Source organism: Panicum virgatum, chromosome 3K (genome assembly GCF_016808335.1).
Source record: "Panicum virgatum strain AP13 chromosome 3K, P.virgatum_v5, whole genome shotgun sequence".
In the NCBI taxonomy this organism is placed as follows: domain Eukaryota; kingdom Viridiplantae; phylum Streptophyta; class Magnoliopsida; order Poales; family Poaceae; genus Panicum; species Panicum virgatum.
Genome location: NC_053138.1, coordinates 4,428,965 through 4,448,945, shown reverse-complemented (window position 1 = coordinate 4,448,945; position 19,981 = coordinate 4,428,965). Strand labels below are relative to the sequence as shown.

Below are 19,981 nucleotides of genomic sequence, written 5' to 3'. Positions count from 1 at the left end.
CTCAGCCACATACAACTTTACCAACAGCTGAATGCCAAATGCCCGGTTTTTGTGAAAAGTAAACAGCCTGATGGCATTGACCCCTAGTTAACTTTAAGCAATGTTAGAGCCAAGGCTTGAACAAAGATGCCAACATAGCTTGGTATTTAGCTCCACAACGAGAAACAACAGCTGTTGCTCAATGCATGGTTGCTGGGTCAACTAACCCGGATTCCATGAGCTAATCGGTTAGCCTTTTCTCCCAGAAATATCAGGCCAATGCATCATATAAGCATCTAAGAGCCCAAAAGTAATGATAGTAATACATGGCCACACAATCGAAAGAAACAGCGGACTACTTCAGCCATCACGCACAGTACAAGTTAAAATTCAACCCTAAGTTTACAGGCTCAAGTTATTGAAAAGAAAATTAACAGAACGAGTCAAATTTAATGATATACATACTACAGCATAATTTTACTAGTGGGAGCGTTCACCATTGATGTATCATTTCCCTAAGCACTATGAAAAGAGGTGCACACTCTTGTACATATGAAAGCAGCTAAAGACCGAAGAGAAGTCCAAATCATGCTCTTTTGCTTTAGATAAATCAATACCTTCAAAAAGAACAAATGACACCAACAGCACTGGTAAAGAATATATAATTCAAATTTTAAATCAATAACCAGCCTCACTGCAGTGTTGGTAGCTGCCGCTCTCAGAAATGCCAGAAACTTCTCCCCATCTGCTGAAAAAAAAAACTTGATACAATCTGAAGCATCAATGTCCCACTATGCAGTGTGCAAGCTGAGTTTCCAGATTCCAGTTAGCAGATTAATGAAACTACATACTGTACATGCAAAAGATGATCCAGAGCAGGGCAAAAGGAAGCAGGACACAAAATGCAGACAGGTTTTGCAAACAACATTCGGTTCTGACCTAACTAACAAGGCAGTGGAGAGACCGAACTGTCAACAGGAATAAAATCCTACATAAAAATCATGGGCGCTTTTCATGAGATATCATGGTTCAATACATGCCTGCATTCCAGTAAATTCTTTTTGACTCGGCCATATGGCTACCTGTACCCAACAACTGCAATGCTTATCTTTTGTGAAGTAAACGACTGGACGACATTGCTCTTCACCTGACTTTATGTGGTGCTTATTATTAGCTTCCACCACAAGAAAAAAAAAGACACATGTTGTCAATGTATGGTAGCTGGATGAACTAGTTCAGATTCCATAGAGTTTCTGGTTAAAGTTTTTCTTCTTTTTTGGTGTGTGTGAGCTTACAAGTTCATTACTGACAAGAGAGTCAACTTAAAAGAGGGCTTCAATATACACCTCAGTACCCAGTTCAAAAAATATAGAACTCAGTATTTGTGCAAGCATTAACAGTTGATATCTTAATGAAATGATATGCAGCTCTCCTGCATATTCAAAAAAAAAATCACAGTTGATATATATTCCAATTCCCTAAGCACTACAAAAAGGTGTATATTGTACATATTAAATTAGCTAAGTACAGATGATAAGTTCCAAATCATGTTCCTTCACTTGTAGTAGAAATTAATTCTTCAGAAAGAAAAGATGCCACCAGCAGCGCCAGTAAAATATTCACATAGATAACATGACAAAAACCAATCCTTAATGGACAACAAGAACGGAATATCTCTATAACTGTTAAGTAGACAAATGCAGTGTCTTTTACATTTTGTAAGGAATAACTGAATCTGATTCACTGAAACTTTATTCCAAATCCCAAGTGGAAGAAAATTTCCCTTTTGAAACAAAAAAGAAAAAAGAAAAGAAAAGAGTCTTCATCGGGACATCAAAAGCTTTAAGGACTTCAGAAAAAACTGAGTTTCAATTATTTTTCAAAATACTTCCTGGCAGAAACTAAAGTATATGATTCAGAATATGGCTTCAATCAACATGCTACGAGTTTTACCGATATCTAGGATTTGCATTCTTATTGAAAATAATTCCACATTTCATACTTAACTACCATAATATCTCTTGGGTACTAGAAGAAAGGTACAAAGTTTCACTTCCGCACGAGCAGGAAACCAAAAAAGACAGCAACAAGCAAAAACTAACACTAAAGAGGAGCTAATCTAGGAGATGCCCAGGCTGAAATAGAAATGAGCGCACCCTGCCCCCACAGAGGTGTCAGACCCCCCCCCCCCCCCACCCAACACACAAAAAAAAACTCAGAGCTTAGTAACTCGAACCATATATGTTAGCCAATTACTTCAAAGTGCCGAGGCACAGCTGACGTCATTACATGAAAGAATGATAGCATATAGACATATGAAACTACAAATCACAATAAATTGACTGATAGGCAAATACCAATGATTTACACCAGAACATGTAGATTTTGTTGGAAATAAGCAACTCAGTCTATTGCAATGCCCAATTGGGGCTGATGAGGTCATGTACAATGTGCAAAGAGCACCCTATACTAGTGACTAAATACATAAGATGTATATACATCTAACAGATTTATCACATAAATCCATTGTCAGAAAGAGAGCCTGTGGAATGGTTAGCAGTTCTGGAATATGTGATCTAGAAACAAGTCCTAAAGCCAGTACAATATCTTGGAGAGGATAGCTTGAAACCTAGACTTCTACTTTTTCATCCACTTCTAACAGCAAAGCTAGAGACCTAGAGTCTTATTCTAGTACAGAAACTTGTTCGACCACAGAAACAGGGGTCACGGTTAATCAGCACCAGAAACAAAGACTGCACTAAAAAACAAATCTGCCGACATGTAAGTCATTATGATCAAGGTAAGCAATATTTAGTGGGGAAAACAACGGGATTGTCCGTACATGTGGAACAGGGTCTTACAAGATGAGTTAAGTTAATCATAACATCAACATCCAGCCAGTATACAAACTATAGCATATTACAATATTGATGAGAATATATAAGAGCATAAATAAAGATGTACAATGACCTGCAAGGTGCTTTCAAGTGGCGTGCAGCAATGCAACCAATACTGGCCAAAGATCATATTCCCTTGAAGGTGGATTGCTATATAAAAGCAGGTTGTGTCACTGCATGTGTGTTAGACTTGAGAGGAACGCGAAGCCAGTGCCTGCTTACGATTAGTGCCATGCTTCAAGGCCAATCCAAAGTGAAGGTTATCTGCAGGCAGAGAGAAACGATGGTTAGAGGGAAGGTGCAAATGCGACGAATTGAGAACCCTGTCCATAGAAGGGTAACCTTCTCCAAGCGACGGGAAGGACTACTCAAGAAGGCAAGAGAACTCTCAGTGCTTTGTGGTGCTGATGTAGGTGTCATCATATTTTCCTCTACTGGGAAAGTCCATGATCTGGCAACTAATGGGTGTGTTCTCCAAAACTCATGTTGTTAACTTGTTATATACTTAATCTTAAGTGTGACAGCACTTCTGAGATGTTATCTATTTATGACCAAAATGCAAGAAATATGCAAAGCTTGGTAGAGAGGTACCAGAGCATATCGCAGCAAGAGGTAAAATGGAAAGCAAGAATCTACAAAGCCAGGTCGAACTATTCACCTTGAAAAGTTTGAGAAATTTTCAATTTTGTAAACTTCGAAAGAATATCTATCCATCTTTCCGTGCTAACATGCCACCTCCACAAATGAGCAACTGGATGAGCTTGAGTATTGCATTTAGGTGTAACCAAGGATAATATGATTGTGCAATTTGGTGGGGGAAACACAGATTGGCCTTTGAAGTAAAAAACAAATCTCACCTTTTGTTCTGATACACAAATTAATAATAGAAAAATTTCTTGATAACGGTGGCAAATATAACTGACAATCTTTTTACACAAGTAGGTTCAAAAAAGCGCTACGCGCGCTCGAGCCGTGAAAAAGCTTAAGCGTGCTTAAGCATTATTACGCGCGATTAAGCGTTTTTGCTAATATTGTTAAAAATCTAATTATATAGTTTAAAAAAGGGGATAGGTGTCTTACAGCAGTAATTTCTTGTCTCTTGTCCTCTTCTTTTCTTGACAGCAGGTGTACCTACACAAAGTGCAACAAATTAATTAGTTTCTTTGCATGATCTCATCTCATAGCCATAGCACTTAATCAAGAAACAATTTTGAGCAATTAGGAATACATTAACAACAGCAAACAAACAAGTAGTAGTAGCAGCAAACAAACAAGTAGTAGTAGATAGCACATGGCACAGCACATATATGATATATGACTGAACAGTGAACATAGGTAGCTGGTAGTTCAAAGTTCAAATGAGAAGCAAATAAAAGGTCTTGGTAGCATGGCTAGCAGTAGCAGCTAGCAATACAACACATAGGACAGCACACATGATAATTGATAACACACAAATTGCCACAGCCCACAGCCTCAATCCTCAAAGGAATTTGCTCCTAAGATTTCATCTTCATCATCCTCAAAAGGAATCAGAAGCACAAGCAGAGCACAATACAAAGTAGATGCAGATCACACATTCACACCAGAGTCCAGAGCACAAGCAATAAGCACAACAGAGCAGAGCACAAGCACAAACTACATCACAATTGATGAATTGCATAAAGGAAGGAGTAGGGTAGGAAAGGAAGTGAAGATTACCTGAAGGCTGAAGCCTGAGGGTGGGTGACACAACAGAGGAGCCTGAGGGTGGGCGACACAGCAGAGGAGCAGAGCAGAAGACGGCGCACAGCAGATTCAGAGGGACGACGCACAGTGGAGGAGGCCCGCAGTGGAGGCCCGCGGTGGAGGAGGCCCGCGGCGGACGCGGCACGCCAGCGGCGACTGCAGGGGCAGGCCCGTGGCGGAGGGGTGGCCGCGGCGGAGGGGCGGACGCAGCAGTTTCGCGGAGAAATAAGAGAGAATAGTGGATTGGAGGCACATCGATTGGCCGCGTCCTTCGACTAATCCACCCGCCTGCGCGCCAATCCTTCCCGCCTGCGCGCCAATTTTTCCCGCGCGGCGCGCCTGCGGCCTCTTTCTTCCCTTCTCTGCTCGCGGGCGGCGCTTTTCCGCACGGTTACGCGCGCGCCTCGCGCGATTACGAGCCTGTGCGCGGTTACGCGCTCGATTAAGCGCGCGCCACGCTTAATTGAGCGCTTAGCTGCTAAGCGACGCGCTGACCCTCCGCTCAGCGCTTAACCGCGCTTAATCACGCTTTTTCGAACATAAGGTAACAGAGCAATGGATTTCCTTGTTAAGGCATGAGATAGGTCTACTACAGCATGGTTCAAGGTAAGCTTCATATTCAAGATGATAAACCAATACATGACTTGCATAGTAGATGGGCTGTAGTGATCTATGGAGATATCAAGAATAGCCAAGTATGCAGCTTGTGCTGCTCATCCCCAGCAATGACTTGTGAATTGTAAAACTTTAAGCAAACTGGCATTTTGCTTTCTGCCATGAATCATCGACAATGATCCTAGTACAACTGCAACTGCAATACGGCATGACCAACAGGCAATGCAACACATGCTAAAATACCAATAAAGTTGCATGTTGCCTTAAGTTGTGGTGCTTGGTTCTCAAATTGTTAGGTTCTGCACAAACAGTTTGGAGCAGAGAAATCTTAGAAGTGATTGCTAGGAAAATAGGGAGTTACTGGTCCACTGCTATTCCAGCCAAGGGATCCAATGGGTGATAATAAGATTTGGAAATACTTCCTAGGAGGTAACGCCAAGTAAAGTAGCAAACATGACCACTTCACCTTGACATACTCACCAAGACACTAATAACAGGAAGCTAATACTAGAAAAATAAAGAATAAATTGCATCATAGGTGCATAAACTTGTGTGATGGGTGCATCTAGATCCATATACTAAGAAACTAGACATATATAAATACATGAACTCAAAACCGAGCATATAAAGTCCAAAGGTGGTTTTATTAGGCTGATGTGGTTTCCAAGCCAGCCCATCATGTTTCCCTGAACTCATTGCTTGTGGCACTAGCCAAATTCACTATAGGGGAGAGGCTCCATGAAAAATCACCACCTAATATCCATTACCCTGGTCCACCTTGAAACTCGTGCCCTCAGTCCTCACACAAAACAGCAGCAGAAGGACATAGAAATCGGCTGAGCCGTGTCATGGATCTAGGAAACCACTGCCTCAAATGCCGATGACAAGAGAATAGGAGAAGGAGCATGCTCCGGCCAAATTTGCATCGTGCAGGCACCAACGCTGCTGGACTAGAGAAACAATGGAAGCGAGAGCATGCGTGATGGCCAGATCTGCTGGAGAAGAAAGAGAGACAAAAAAAAAAGTGATTTGGATGTGACTGAATGACACGTCACTGCTTAATCCGAGGTGGATGACATGCAAGCAGGAGACCTCTACTTGGACCTCCTAACACGGTCTCACTAGTTTTGTGTGCATGAATGTCAGGTTTTCTAGTTTGTGGATTTTTGTGTACCTATGATGCAAGTTACTCAAAAAGAAATTAATCTTGCATATTAGCTCTAACTATTCTGTACTCGAGAAAATCTGAGACTAAAATTTGACTGTATGAATTTAGATTACAAAAATCATGAAAAGCCTCAACAATGAGTTCTGCGGCCAACTGAATGTATTTAAAAATTGTATCCAACATGTATAAAACCCTCATCCAGCTGTAAAGTGACAAATAAATCAAAGCAGGTCCATTGGAGGGGGTGAAGAGAACATGAGACTGGATAGACTGCATGTGCTAGAGAAAGGTCTTGAACTATGGTATTGGCAAACACGCTCCACAAAGGCAAGACTCCCCTTCTATTTTCAAACTTTTCACATTAGGCACAAAACCAATTTGAAACATCTTTTATCAGATGCAGATCATGCAGCAAGAAATTCAAGTTCTTAAAAATAAGGTCAGCCTCAATGTTTCATAATCTTCCTTGATGTTTGAACAGAAGCTCCTTTAATTTCAGTACATATTTTGTTTCTATTCATAAGAAAAAGGTAGTCTCAGCACAAGATGTAAAACAGAAGATGACAATATATTTTCTTGATGTGCAGGAAAGCATACTTAAATCAGCAAACGAAATTCTTCAACAGAAGGTAATAACATATTTTGTAATATTTGTTCCGAAATGATGAGATCCTTGGCCTTACATAATAGGCACTGTGCTTTTAAAGATAGCATAAACTGCAAGCTCATATTCAAAGTACATATTTAGGAGAGGGAATGGGTTAAGAATTTTAAAATGCAATTCTAAAATCCTGAGCACTTGCATACATATTTAACATGAACTGCAAACTAAAATTTAAAATACATAATTAGGCGGAAGAGATAAATCATAAATTTGAATCCTAAAATTCAGGGTTTAATGCAAATCACCAACCTTTGAGAGGTAGCAAATTAGCAACTAGAAAAACAAACCCTACATGACTACATCTATAGAGAAGTTGCATTGCATCCTCCATTTGATTGCAAATGTAGGATTAATTTCATTACAAAGGTACAAAATAATAACGGCAAAGCTTGCTGACCTTTTAATTTCAAATTGCTAGGTGAATGAACAGAATCAATTTATGAGCAACTGCTCAGTCTTTTCTGGATCTTCATATTCAACACATTATGATGCAGATGAGAGTTGCTTATTCACAATATAATTGTTCTGAAACAATAGTTGTTGCCACTATTTGGCGTATTGTCTACAGGACATACATGATTATTCATGGTTTGATCATTCAGGTTTCAGACAGCACGTTGTAATGAATAACACATATGCATTGAAGGGTACTGTATTTTGTGGCTACCAAAATGCGATTTTGAAACGGTTCCAGTGGTTTAGGAGGCGCGAGCAAGCAGCTCTAGGCTGCTCTGAGTGTACAGCGGAGAAAAGCGGACGGCCGCGGAGGAAGGAGGGGCACCTGGGCGACGAAGGCGGTCAGAGGAGCGCGATGAGGATGAAAAGTAGGATCGCGGCGACGAAGGAGTACTTGATGGCGGCGGCAAAGATGGTGGCGAAGATGAGCAGGAGCTGCAGCAGCAGCGAGGCGCCGGCCCAGGCGAGCGCGCCGGTGAGCACGACGGTCGTGGCGTTGGCGGGCTCCGGGGACAGCAGGTCGCCCCACCGGATCTCCGAGAGCGCCGGGAGGGCCGGGCCCTTCCGCTCCTTGTCCCCCTCCGCCGGGGGCCCGCCGTCCCCGCCGGAGGCCGCGCAGGCGACCGCGAGGCGGCGGGCTCGCGGGAGGAGCGAGGAGGAGGAGGAGGCTGGGTTGAGGAGTCTGGGGCGGGGGTGCGGGCGAGGCGGGAGGCGGAGTGGGAGGGGGAGGGGGAGGGGTGGAGCTAGGGTCCCGGCGTGTGCCGCCATGGGGGAGGAGCGGAGCGGAGGAGCACCAGGACAGCGAGGGAAGAAGCGAGTGGCGCTGTGGCGGTGGTGGATGTGTGGGCGGGGGATGTCCAGCTGGCGACCGGAGTTTCGGCCCGATCCGTTCGATCTGGGATCGACGGTTCAAAGCTGTTGATCGCGTGCGCCGTGGCTGTGAAAGATGGTAGTCGGAGCACGGCGAACAAGCGGCACGGCGGCAGGCACGACGCAAAGCGCGACCTCCGTCTGGGCGGTCGACGCCGGCGGGGCCAGGAGGTCTCCGCTCGCCCCGTGCGGGACTGCGTGGGGCGGGCACTGGCACTGGGCCGGCGCAATCCCTGTATCTTGGCTTATAAAATGGGCCTGACCAGCGGTGCAGACGGCCTGCTTTGCGACCGGGTCGTCCTCCTCCAACAACAAAAGAGAGAAATGGGTGACATGTGTCAGATTTATATAAGACGCTATACCGATCAGAATGAGTTATATATATTGAAAGGGTCCTTGACACGGTCCCGACAAAAGTTACAGCAGCAATGAATGAGAGCCTGATGGCATCTTTTGATCAAGAGGAGGTAAAGACAGCTTTATTCCAAATGTTCCCGACAAAGGCACCAGGCCCAGATGGAATGCCAGCACATTTTTTTCAGCGGTATTGGGAGTTATGTGGTGAGGAGGTAACCACAGTTGTTTTGCGTGTTTTAAGAGGTGAAGATGATCCGTTAATCATTAACAAGACTTGTATTGTGCTAATTCCAAAAGTGGAGAATCCGGAGGAGTTGGGCCAGTTCAGACCTATAAGCCTATGCAATGTCATTTATAAAATTGCTTCCAAGGTGATGGCGAATAGATTAAAGATTGTTCTTCCCGAAATCATTTCGAAAGAACAATCAGCCTTTGTTCCAGGCCATCTAATCACGGATAATATCATTACAGTTTATGAATGTATGCATTTTATGAAGAAGAAGAGAGCGCGTGGCAACAGGTTTTGTGCTCTTAAGCTGGATATGAGGAAAGCTTACGACCGAGTCGAATAGGAGTATTTAAAGGCTATCATGATCCGACTTGGGTTTCATTGGCTATGGGTTGACATGATTATGAGATTGGTAACTACAATGTCATTCTCAGTTTTGTTTAATGGGGATCGACTCGAAAATTTTGTCCCATCAAGGGGGATCCGTCAGGGCGATCCAATCTCACCCTACTTGTTCTTGTTAGCAGCGGAGGTCCTTTCGTGCCTCCTTAATTCAAGAGTTCAGTCATCGAACCTCAGTGGAATTATAGTGGCAACATCGGCTCCGATGGTCAGTCACTTATTGTTCACAAATGACAGCCTGCTGTTTTTCAAGGCAAACAGGGAGAGTGCGGATGAAGTGAAGGATGTGTTACACATCTACTGCCGAGCTTCTAGGCAGCGAATAAACATGGATAACTGAAGCGCCCCGACCCCAAAGATCGAGGCTAAACCATGTATTAATAACCGAAGCAAGTCTCCGGTACAATACATGTTATATCAAGTGGAGTCCAAAGTCATACAGAGCTTTATTCAACCCGTACACGAGGAGTAAAGTGACAACACAAAGCTACCGCAAATAAACACAGGATAACGAGTAGCATAACGACATGCAAGACTAGCTCTTCGTCCATCACAGCTCCACTCGATCAGCTTGGGTGTGGACACGATCTACTCGTAATCTTCAGGCACAAAGTTAGGATCCTCTGAAAAAAATAATCAACAAGGGTTGAGTAACGAAAGTACTCAGCAAGTCCCACCTCAGCCTTACGGGGAGGGAGTTACAGATTAATACGCAAAGGTCCATTAATCAACCAGAATAAATAACAAATGTAGTATTAAAGGTAACCCAAACATTCATCCATCTCAGGGGCTAGGTGGCTCAACTAGTTGAGATGTCCACACCGTAACCTGTCCAAACCGAGGACACGGACCATTTGAATGGATTGTACACTCTGCAGAGGTTGTACGCTTTACCCACACGCACTTCACCGTCCAGAGACGGCTCCATCATAGCCGACACCCAGCCGTGGCTCAACCCCGACTAGTCGACCACAAACCCCCGGGTCTGGACCAATCCAGGTCTCACCCCAAAACATATCCACCTCGGACGACTACCAGGTTAGCCAGTGGGATTAGACTAAGGCTTACCCATATAAGCTCATGTGGTCGTACTGAAGGTAGGTTAGGTGAGATGGCACAACAACACTCGGTCCTTAAGGCTCATCAGGGCAGCCAACAACCATAACCAACCAAACCCGAGATGTCACCACGACAGAGCTCGGTCGCAAGTCTACCACCACGGTAGCGCATGCACCAACACATTCCACACTGCCCTGGTCTCAATCCCATTCCAGTTTCATCAATTAACAAGGTCTGATAATATGCCATCCTGACAGTAAATCGATATGCAACATGGCTTCAGTCAATGATTTCTCTCAATCCCTCAGTGTATCGTCTCATGCAATCCCTAAGTCTAGCAAATTTTATATTTAACCTTACTTGGGATCAATCATAGTCAACGTAAGGGATCGATGAGACTTGCCTTCACTTTAGTACGCGTCGGCGGCGGCGGTTTCCTGATCTCCCGGCTCCTCTGGTTTCTCCTCTGGAATCGGTTCTACTTCGTCATACACGGCGGAACAGCACAACCGACGAACAACATAAGCAAGCATAAACATAAAATAAAATGAGCTCGAATCGGGAACAATTTAAGATATGGGCATAGGAATAATATGTTTGGGAGATTTTCTAATGGCATGGCCAAAATTATAATAGAAATGGTGTGGCAAAGTTTCAGGTCGATCGGAGGATTTTTGACGCATGAAATGATATGTTAAAGGAGTGGTTAGGGTCTAAACCGGGTTTCAAGGGCCTATTTGCAAATACTTTTGGGAGAGGAAAGGTCCTTAATGGAATTTCTGAAAATATCCAGGCCATATTAGAAGGGCAGGGGCCTATGTGTAAATGTTTTGTAAAGTGGAGGGGTCATCTCTTTAAATAGGGAGGACAGGGAGGGTTTCTTTGAAAAAGGACTAGAGAGAGGTGGGAGGTTTCTTAACAGAAAAGGAGAAAAGGGAGGGGGCTTTGGGCAAAATAGCCCTTTCTTCTTCCTCCCGTTCTCTCCCTCGACAGAACAGAGGAGGGGGATGAAGAGGGGGGCGCCCCTGGGATCCGGCTCTCCGGAGCACGGCGGCGGCCGGGAAGAGGGGGAAAAGGGAGAGGAGGCCGAGGGGGTCCGATTCCCCTACTCACCTCGGGCTATGGTGGTCTGTGGAGGGCGGGCGACGGTGGCGGGCGGAGGTGGCCGGCTATGGCCGTGGCGGTGGCGCTGCAGACTTGGGGAGGGGGCAAGCAGTGGTGAGGGCGGTTGTGGTGGAGGAGAGCTGCACGCAGGGCATATTTATAGGCGGGGAGAGGCGGTGGAGGCCGGCCGGCGAGCTCGGCGGCCATTAATGGTGCTTGGACTCGTCGGGGCGTCGCGGAGCGGCGGCGCGATTCGCGGCGGCGGTGCAGACGACGGGACGGCTCGGGCAGAGGCCGAGCGGCACGCCGAGCATCCCGCGGCGCGTGAAACGCGTGGGCACAGGGGGTGCTGCAGCGCGTGTACAGGGGAGGGCTCCCGTGAGCAGAGAGCAGGAGGGAGAAAGAGAGAAAGGAGAAAAAGAAAAGGGAAAAGGAAAAAGGAAATGGAAAAAGAAAAAGAAAAATAGAAAGAAAAGGAGAGAGAGAAAGAGAGAGAGATGGCGGAGATTTCGGCGACGACTACGGTGGTGTCGGGCACGCGTGCTGCGACGTCTGGTCGGACGACCCACGCGGAGCGAGGAGAAAAAGGGAGACAGGACAGCGGTCGGATTCGGGTGTCGGGTCAGGAAAAGGTTTCGGGGAAATAGGGCTTGGACATGAAGGATTGAGCTCAACGACGAATAGAATTTTGAAAATGATTTCGAAATTTATTTTTAGCGAGTAATTTCCTTGGTTGAATTTTCGGGATGTTACAATAAGTCGTCTATACACTTTGCCAAGGGTGTAAGTGGAAGCACGAGAGACAAGATCATGAACACTCTTGAGGTGCATAACGAGGCTCTAAGTGAGAAATATTTGGGCATGCCTACGAATGTTGGTACCGCAACCAATGGAGCGTTCAAATATCTGAAAGATCGGGTGTGGAAGAGAGTTCAAGGATGGATGGAACAGACTTTATCGGCAGGTGGCAAAAAAAAGTACTAATCAAGGCGGTGGCGCAAGCTGTGCCGACGTACTCGATGTCTTGCTTCAGGCTACCGCGGGGCTTATGCCAATATTTAGACAGCCTACTCCGTAGTTTCTGGTGGGGCAGTAAGGAGGGGAAAAGGAGAACATGCTGGGTAGCATGGGAGGAGATGACAAAACCAAAATTTTTGGGAGGCTTGGGCTTCAGAGATTTTGAGCTCTTCAATCTTGCGCTTCTCGCCCGGCAGGCGTGGCACATTTTACAGGAGCCTTCCTCCCTTAGTGCAAGAATCCTCAAGGCTATTTACTTCCCTGATGCAGATTTCTTGGGTGCAGCATTAGGCCCATCACCGTCCAGGGTCTGGCGACCAATCGTTGATGGCAAGGAGGTGCTTGAGCAGGGGCTGATCCGCAGGATAGGAACGGGGGAGGACACTGATGTGTGGCGCATGAATTGGCTACCTAGAGATGGACTGATGCGGCCTGTGTGCTGCACCAGTGACACGCCGCCGACACAGGTTAGTGAGCTGATTGGCCCATTGTCCATTGTGTGGGATATACAGGCGCTGAAAATGCACTTCATACCTATAGATTGGGAACTGATGCTGAATATTCCCCTAACCACGCGAAGGCAGCCAGATTTCTGGGCATGTGAAGCGTCCCCTCATAAGAGAAGACTTAAATGTGATACAAAGCACCAGTCCCAGGAGGCTGATGCCACATTTATTACATCAGATGGTTCAAAACCTTACAAACCTTGGCGGACACTCGATACAGATGATAATAATAATTAACCAGGCTACGACATAACACCAGACCGCGAACCACATAGGGTCTACTACGGGCTCAGAGTACTGCGACAGCGGAGGCATCTCAACAGGGCCGGTTCCACAAGTAAGGTTGGGTGTAGAACGATAACCCTACTCGGCGTCGTCTGGTACGAAGTCCGGGTCTTCTTCTGTAAAAAGTAAGAGTGGGGTGAGTACAAACGTACTCAGCAAGTCCAACCACACCCACGGAGGGGGTTATAACAGAATAATATGCATAGGTAAATCAAGGATAAGGTTACGGTTTAATTTGCCGAAAAGCGATACTTTATGCAGGGGTTTATTTTATAGAAAACCATTTAGAAATCAGTTTTTGGCATTAACACAGAGTTCAGGTTTTAAAACTGCTACCGGACTCCCCGTCCGACGTAGCACACGGCACAACTGCCGGGACCAATTCCAAAACAACTCACACCAGCCCATCCCAGAGAAACACTAGTTATGTGACCACACCGTAACTCGCCCAATACCGTGGGCACGGACTATTCGAATAGATTCTTAACTCTGCAGAGGTGTGCAACTTTACCCACAAGTAGGATACCACAACTCGAACACCGTCGTGTCGGTGTAGATCCCAACATAGCCATTACCCACCATAGCTAAGCCTGACTAGCCATCACGGGACGCACCAAGGGGTCATTGACCGTTCACTTAGGTATAACCGGGCATAAGTCACTCGGGGCTTATCCCTTTTCCTTAGTCACCCGTTGCTCTCAGCTCTCCTGATGGCTATCACACCAACTAGTGGGATTTATGCTACGCCGTTGCCCATACAACGGTCGAGTGGTTTGCACGATAGTGGAGTCAGGTGAGATGACACACCAACTCGGTCCTTAGACACGACAAGATGGATATCTCCCTTCTTTGCCCAGCCACACAGGCATAAGCACACCAATCGGCAAATCACACAGAAATGCCGTCCATCTCGCCCATACTCATCTTTCGAAAATCCACATTTTATCCCTTCCCACACGCACACATTTTCTTTATAAATCAGATAGTATTATGAGTAAAGTCCTAAGCATTCTAATATCGATTAACGTCCAAACAAAATCAGACATTAATCTAGGTGGTCAAGGAATGGTCATCACAAATCAAGGGGTGGCTATCCAACCGTGTTTTCATGCAAGTAAGACATATGCAATTTATAAAACAGGCCATTGGGTTGTGTTCATAAAAACTAGGACAGAAACATGCATCAAAGGATGGGATTGAACTTGCCGTCTTCAAAGCCTTCGGGGAAGTCCTGTCCTTCGGGCTCGGGGTCGCGGATCGGGTCCTCGTTCACCTGCTCACAGCACTGCTCGTCAACGGGTTCTCCTTCGTTCACTCCGTGGTCTACAGCGCACAAACAAACATTCAATCAAAACAAAGATTTGTCGTCGAGCTCGAAACGGGAACACATGAAATATAGAGCATAGATTGTTATTTTCGAATGGTTTCTGAATGGTATGGCCAAAACTGAGTTAGGAGAGGCGGGGTAAAATTTTAGGTTAAACCGGGGTCGTTAGGCACATAAAATGATAGGTCAGGGGAGCGTTTAGGCCCTAAACAGGGGTCTAGGGACCTAGTTGTAATTAGGATTAAGTAGGCAGGGCTTGGTTTATATTTTAGAAACTTCTTGGGTCATTCTAAAAGAGTCAAGGGTTTATTTGTAACTATTTTCATACGATGGAGGGTTTGTTTGTGAATCCAATAAAGGGTGAGGCTTTATTTGTAAAACCCCAAAGAGTGGAAGGGTTCTTTAGTAAATAGAAGGGAAAGGAAGGGCCTAGGGCAAAAAGCCCTCTCTTCCCCCCCCCCCTCCTTCCTCTCGTTCAGAACAGAGGAAGGGGGTGGAGGGGCGCCGGCGGCGCCAATACCGGCGGCCAGAGGCTCGGGGGTGACTCCGGAGTGGGGGAAAAGGGAGAGAGAGAGAGCCGTGAGGTTGATTCCCGGCCACGGCTCAGGCGGAGACGGCCGGAGTTGGCCTGGCCGCGACGGGGTGCGGCGGCGAGCGGCGGCGGACATGAGGCGGCGCTGCAGCGCCCGCTCGCGGCCCGGATTCGAGGGGAAAAGGGGATGGGGAGCTCGGGAGGTTGGTTTACCCACCTTGACTCGGGCTAGGAAGGAGCGAGGGGGCGGCTCTGCGATACCAGCGGCGGCGGCGCTAGGTTGGTGCTGGCGGCGGCGCTAGGAGGGCAGAGAGGCGGTGGGCGGTGGCACTGCAGTTCGTGGGGGCACCGGGGTGCTCCTTGGCCCCCTTTATAGGCGGTCAAGGCGGTGGCGGTGGGAGCAGGGTGGTGGCCGGCGGGGCAGGCTTGTCGGCGGCGTTAATGGCGCGGGGCGGCAAGGCTCACCATGGTGATGCGACGGCACGGCGCGGGGCACTGGTGGGGCGTCAACGGCGTGCGAGCGGCGAGGCGACGTGACACCTCGGGCGACTGCCGCAGGCGGCGCTGTGCCGCGGTCGATGCCGCTGTGCCGCGTCAACGGCGGTCGGCCGTGGCGTGGGCGCGCGCTCGGCTCGGGCGGGCGCGCGTGGGTGCGCGCAGCGGCAGTGCGGGCAGAGGGGCAGCAGCGGCGCGCGCGAGAGTGGGGTTCCGGGGGCGTGCGTGAGCACGAGCGCTCGGGGACGAGAGGGAAGGCGCGGGCACGGGTGGCCGGGAGTGGGGGGGGTCGAGCGTGCGGGGTAGGAGAAAGGAGAGAGGAAGGGAGAGGGAAGGAGAGAGAAAAGAAAGGAAAAGAGAAAGAAAATGGGAAAAAGAAAAGAAAAGAAAAAGGAGGGGAGAGAAAAGGGAAAAAGGAGAGAGGGAGAGATTTGCGGTGATCCCGCCGGTGGCGACAGCGACGCCGGTCGGGCACGCGCGGCTGTCGCGGCCGCGGGCCGCTGCCAGGCGTGAAGCACGGTGGAGGGGAAAAACAGGGTTCTGGATACGGGTGTCGGGTCTTTGGGGAAATCGGAAGATCTGGCGGAACAGGGAAGATTCCGGAAAACTGGGGTTAGGGTTTTAAGGAGGGGTCTCGAGCTCAACGACGAAGCAAAATTTTAGCGCACGATTTATTTTAGGTAATTTTCGGGATGTTACAAACCTACCCCACTTAAAATGAATCTCGTCCTCGAGATTCGACTGGTTCCTAAATAGGTGGGGAAATTCCTTCTTCAGAGCATCTTCTCGTTCCCACGTAGCTTCTTTTATTCCATGTCTGCTCCACTGAACTCTGCAAATTCGTACTTCGGAGTTTCTGGTCCTTCTAGTGACGGTGTCTAGAATCTTGACCGGTACTTCTTGATACCGCAAGTCTGGCTGTAGATCTATTGTTTCAACCGGCACATGCTCTGCCTCGGGTACCCTCAAACACCTTCTTAATTGCGAGACATGAAAGACGGGGTGGATATCCGACATTTCCTCCGGTAGCTCTAGGCGATATGCTACTGTCCCAACTTTCTTTAGAACTTGGTATGGTCCAATGTATCGGGGAGCCAACTTTCCTTGTACCTGGAATCTTCGGGTCCCTCGAATGGGTGATACCTTGAGATACACAAAATCTCCTGAATTGAAACTTATTTCGCGTCTTTTCTTGTCGGCGTAGCTCTTCTGTCGGGACTGGGCCGCTTTTATCTTTTCTCGAATCTCGGCGACTCTTTCTTCGGCTTCTTTTATGAGTGCGGGGCCGACTAGGGCACGTTCTCCAACTTCTGACCACATCAAAGGGGTTCTGCACTTTCTTCCATAGAGAGCTTCAAACGGTGACATGCCCAAGCTTGCTTGGTACCCGATGTTGTATGAGAACTCGGCATAGGGTAGACTCTGCTCCCAATCCTTGCCATAAGTGAGGACACATGCTCTCAGCATATCCTCCATGATCTGATTCACCCTTTCCGTCTGACCATCCGTCTGCGGATGATAAGCGGAACTAAAGTCTAGCTTGGTGCCCATGGCTTTATGCAAACTCTTCCAAAATCTTGAGGTGAACTGGGTCCCTCTATCTGAAACGATTCGGCTGGGCACACCATGCAATTTCACTATGTTCTCTATATAGAGCTTAGCTAGCTTCTCTCCGTCATAGTTGGTCCGTACGGGTATGAAGTGAGCTGATTTAGTAAGGCGATCCACTATTACCCATATGGAATCATGTCCTTTCTGGGTTCTGGGCAAGCCCACCACAAAGTCCATTCCTACTTCATCCCATTTCCACACCGGAATGGGTAGGGGTTGCAGTAATCCTGCTGGCTTCTGGTGTTCAGTTTTGATTCTCTGGCAAGTATCACAACGGGCGACAAATCGTGCAATATCTGCCTTCATCCCATTCCACCAATACTTCTGTTTTATGTCCATATACATTTTGGTGGATCCTGGGTGAATTGAGTAGGCCGAGTTATGGGCTTCATCCATGATCAACTGCCTGAAATCTCCTTTCTGGGGCACACAAATTCTGTCTTTATACCACAACGTTCCCTTATTATCAACTCAAAAATCTGGGGCCTTATTTTCTCCGGTTTGCCTCCGGATTTCCATCAGTCCCTTGTCCGACTTTTGGGCTTTCCTGATTCTTTCTTCCAGAGTGGATTGAACGTTCAGCACTTGGCTGGAACCTCGAGGGACAATGTGCACATTTAATCGTGCCATTTCTTCTTGTAAATGGTCATTCTTAGGCCCATAAGACTTCCGACTTAGAGCATCGGCTACTACATTTGCTTTCCCTGGGTGATAATGAATTTCCAAATTATAATCTTTGACTAATTCTAGCCATCTTCTTTGCCTCAAGTTCAAGTCCGGCTGGGTGAAGATATACTTCAGACTTTTATGATCGGTAAAGATTTCGCACTTATTTCCAATCAAATAATGCCTCCAGATCTTAAGTGCGTGCACTACGGCTGCAAGTTCTAGGTCATGGGTTGGGTAATTTCGCTCATGAGTCCTGAGCTGACGGGAAGCATATGCAACGACTTTCCCATCTTGCATCAGTACACAACCCAATCCTTGTCGGGACGCATCACAATAGATGACGAAATCCCGATGAATATCCGGCAGGGTTAGCACTGGGGCTGTCGTCAATCTTCGCTTCAACTCCTGGAAGCTCCTTTCGCACGACTCCGTCCAGGTGAACTTCTTTTCTTTCTTGAGCAGCTCTGTCATGGGCCGGGCTATTTTAGAAAACCCTTCAATGAATCTCCGATAATACCCAGCTAATCCAAGAAAACTCCTGATCTCACTCACATTGGTCGGCGGCTGCCAGTTGGATACTGCTTCGACCTTCTCGGGGTCTACTGCCACTCCTTCTGCGGTCAAAATATGACCAAGGAAGGCTACTTTCTCCAGCCAAAATTCACACTTGCTGAATTTGGCGTATAGCCTATGCACTCTCAGTTTTTCCAAAACTACCCTCAGGTGCTGCTCGTGCTCCTGAATGCTCTTCGAGTAAATAAGTATGTCGTCAATGAAGACTACGACAAACTTATCTAGCTCGTCCATAAAAACTTTATTCATGAGGTTCATGAAATAGGCCGGTGCATTTGTCAGTCCGAAAGACATCACTGTGAACTCAAACTGTCCGTATCGGGTGACAAAGGCTGTCTTCGGGATGTCGCTTTCCCTAATCTTGAGCTGAAAATATCCGGACCTTAGGTCAATCTTGGAAAAGTACTTGGCTCCTTTTAACTGATCAAAGAGATCATCGATCCTGGGAAGGGGGTACTTATTTTTGATAGTGACTTCGTTTAGTGCCCGGTAGTCTACACACAACCTCATACTTCCGTCCTTCTTCTTGACGAATAGAACCGGGGCTCCCCAAGGTGACGAACTTGGCCTGATAAAGCCAATCCGTTGTAGATCCTCTAGTTGTTTCTTTAATTCTGCCAACTCGGAGGCTGCCATCCTATATGGTCTCTTGGCTATGGGGGCGGTTCCAGGAACAAGATCAATGATAAATTCTATGTCCCTATCTGGTGGCATACCGGGAAGTTCTTCGGGAAAGACATCGGGGTATTCATTCACTACTGGGACTTCCTCCAAGGACTTGGCTTCCATGCTAAACACCATCGGGTTTGCACCACTCTCCCGGGTGTGACAGGTCACTCGGACTCCCTCTGGGTTTGTTAGATGCACTACCTTGTCCGAACAACCTATGAGGCCATTATGTTTGCTCAGCCAATCCATTCCAAGGATCACATCTATCCCTTCCGACTTAAGTACTACTAGGTCTGCTAGAAACTCTACCCCACTTAAATTGATCCTTACCCGTAGACAACCCAGTTGACACCTGATGTCTCCTCCGGGCGTCCGGGTTATTAGGGGTGTTTTTAGTAGTACCGTAGGTATTTTATGTTTTTCCACAAAGCTCGAGGATATGAATGAGTGTGATGCTCCAGAATCAAACAGTACTGTTGCAAGAGTTGAGCTGACTAGGTACTCACCGAGTACTACGCCCTGGGCTCCTTGAGCTTCCTGTGCGTCGATGTGGTTGACACGGGCTCGTCCAAAAGACTGCTGAGGTTGCCTCTGCTGGTTGCTGTTGTTGTTGCTGTTGCCACGGAGGGGCACTCGGTTGGCACCGGTCAGAACTGGCTTGGGTCCGTTCACTGTATTGGAGAAAGCCGAAGTAGCAGGCTTGTTCTTGGCATAGGGGCAGTCGGCGATGAAGTGACCCGTCTCACGGCAGTTGAAGCAGGCTCTCACGTTG

The 19,981-nt window shown here is 47.2% G+C and overlaps 2 protein-coding genes across 4 annotated transcripts; one reads left to right on the top strand and one right to left on the bottom strand.

The window, feature by feature from the left end:
* Positions 1-2,794: 2,794 nt before the first annotated feature.
* Positions 2,795-8,489, bottom strand: LOC120696941. 3 transcript variants are annotated; one of them, XR_005684327.1, is made up of 3 exons: positions 7,830-8,489; positions 3,957-4,007; positions 2,795-3,140 (listed from the first exon to the last, which is right to left on the bottom strand). XR_005684327.1 is itself a non-coding variant. In XM_039980011.1 (2 exons), exon 1 carries the CDS (start codon positions 8,270-8,272, stop codon positions 7,847-7,849), a length of 426 nt encoding a protein of 141 aa, XP_039835945.1. In that variant the 5' UTR covers positions 8,273-8,478; the 3' UTR covers positions 2,837-3,140; positions 7,830-7,846. The 3 variants fall into 3 exon arrangements, 1 of the variants encoding a protein (XP_039835945.1); XR_005684326.1 differs by having other exon boundaries at positions 4,575-8,481; XM_039980011.1 differs by lacking the exon at positions 3,957-4,007 and having other exon boundaries at positions 2,837-3,140; positions 7,830-8,478.
* Positions 2,899-6,878, top strand: LOC120700375 (MADS-box transcription factor 33-like). The gene is made up of 3 exons (XM_039984587.1): positions 2,899-3,341; positions 3,440-3,524; positions 6,598-6,878. Exons 1-3 carry the CDS (start codon positions 2,938-2,940, stop codon positions 6,814-6,816), a joined length of 708 nt encoding a protein of 235 aa, XP_039840521.1. The 5' UTR covers positions 2,899-2,937; the 3' UTR covers positions 6,817-6,878.
* Positions 8,490-19,981: the final 11,492 nt, after the last annotated feature.

Bases quoted from the DNA above. Each gene is read 5' to 3' on its own strand.
- LOC120700375 (XM_039984587.1), top strand. From the start codon at position 2,938: ATGTACAATGACCTGCAAGGTGCTTTCAAGTGGCGTGCAGCAATGCAA. The intron at 3,342-3,439 runs GTGTGTTCTCCA...CCAAAATGCAAG, and splicing joins CATGATCTGGCAACTAATGG to AAATATGCAAAGCTTGGTAG. The intron at 3,525-6,597 runs AACTATTCACCT...GCTGTAAAGTGA, and splicing joins GAATCTACAAAGCCAGGTCG to CAAATAAATCAAAGCAGGTC.
- LOC120696941 (XM_039980011.1), bottom strand. From the start codon at position 8,272: ATGGCGGCACACGCCGGGACCCTAGCTCCACCCCTCCCCCTCCCCCTC.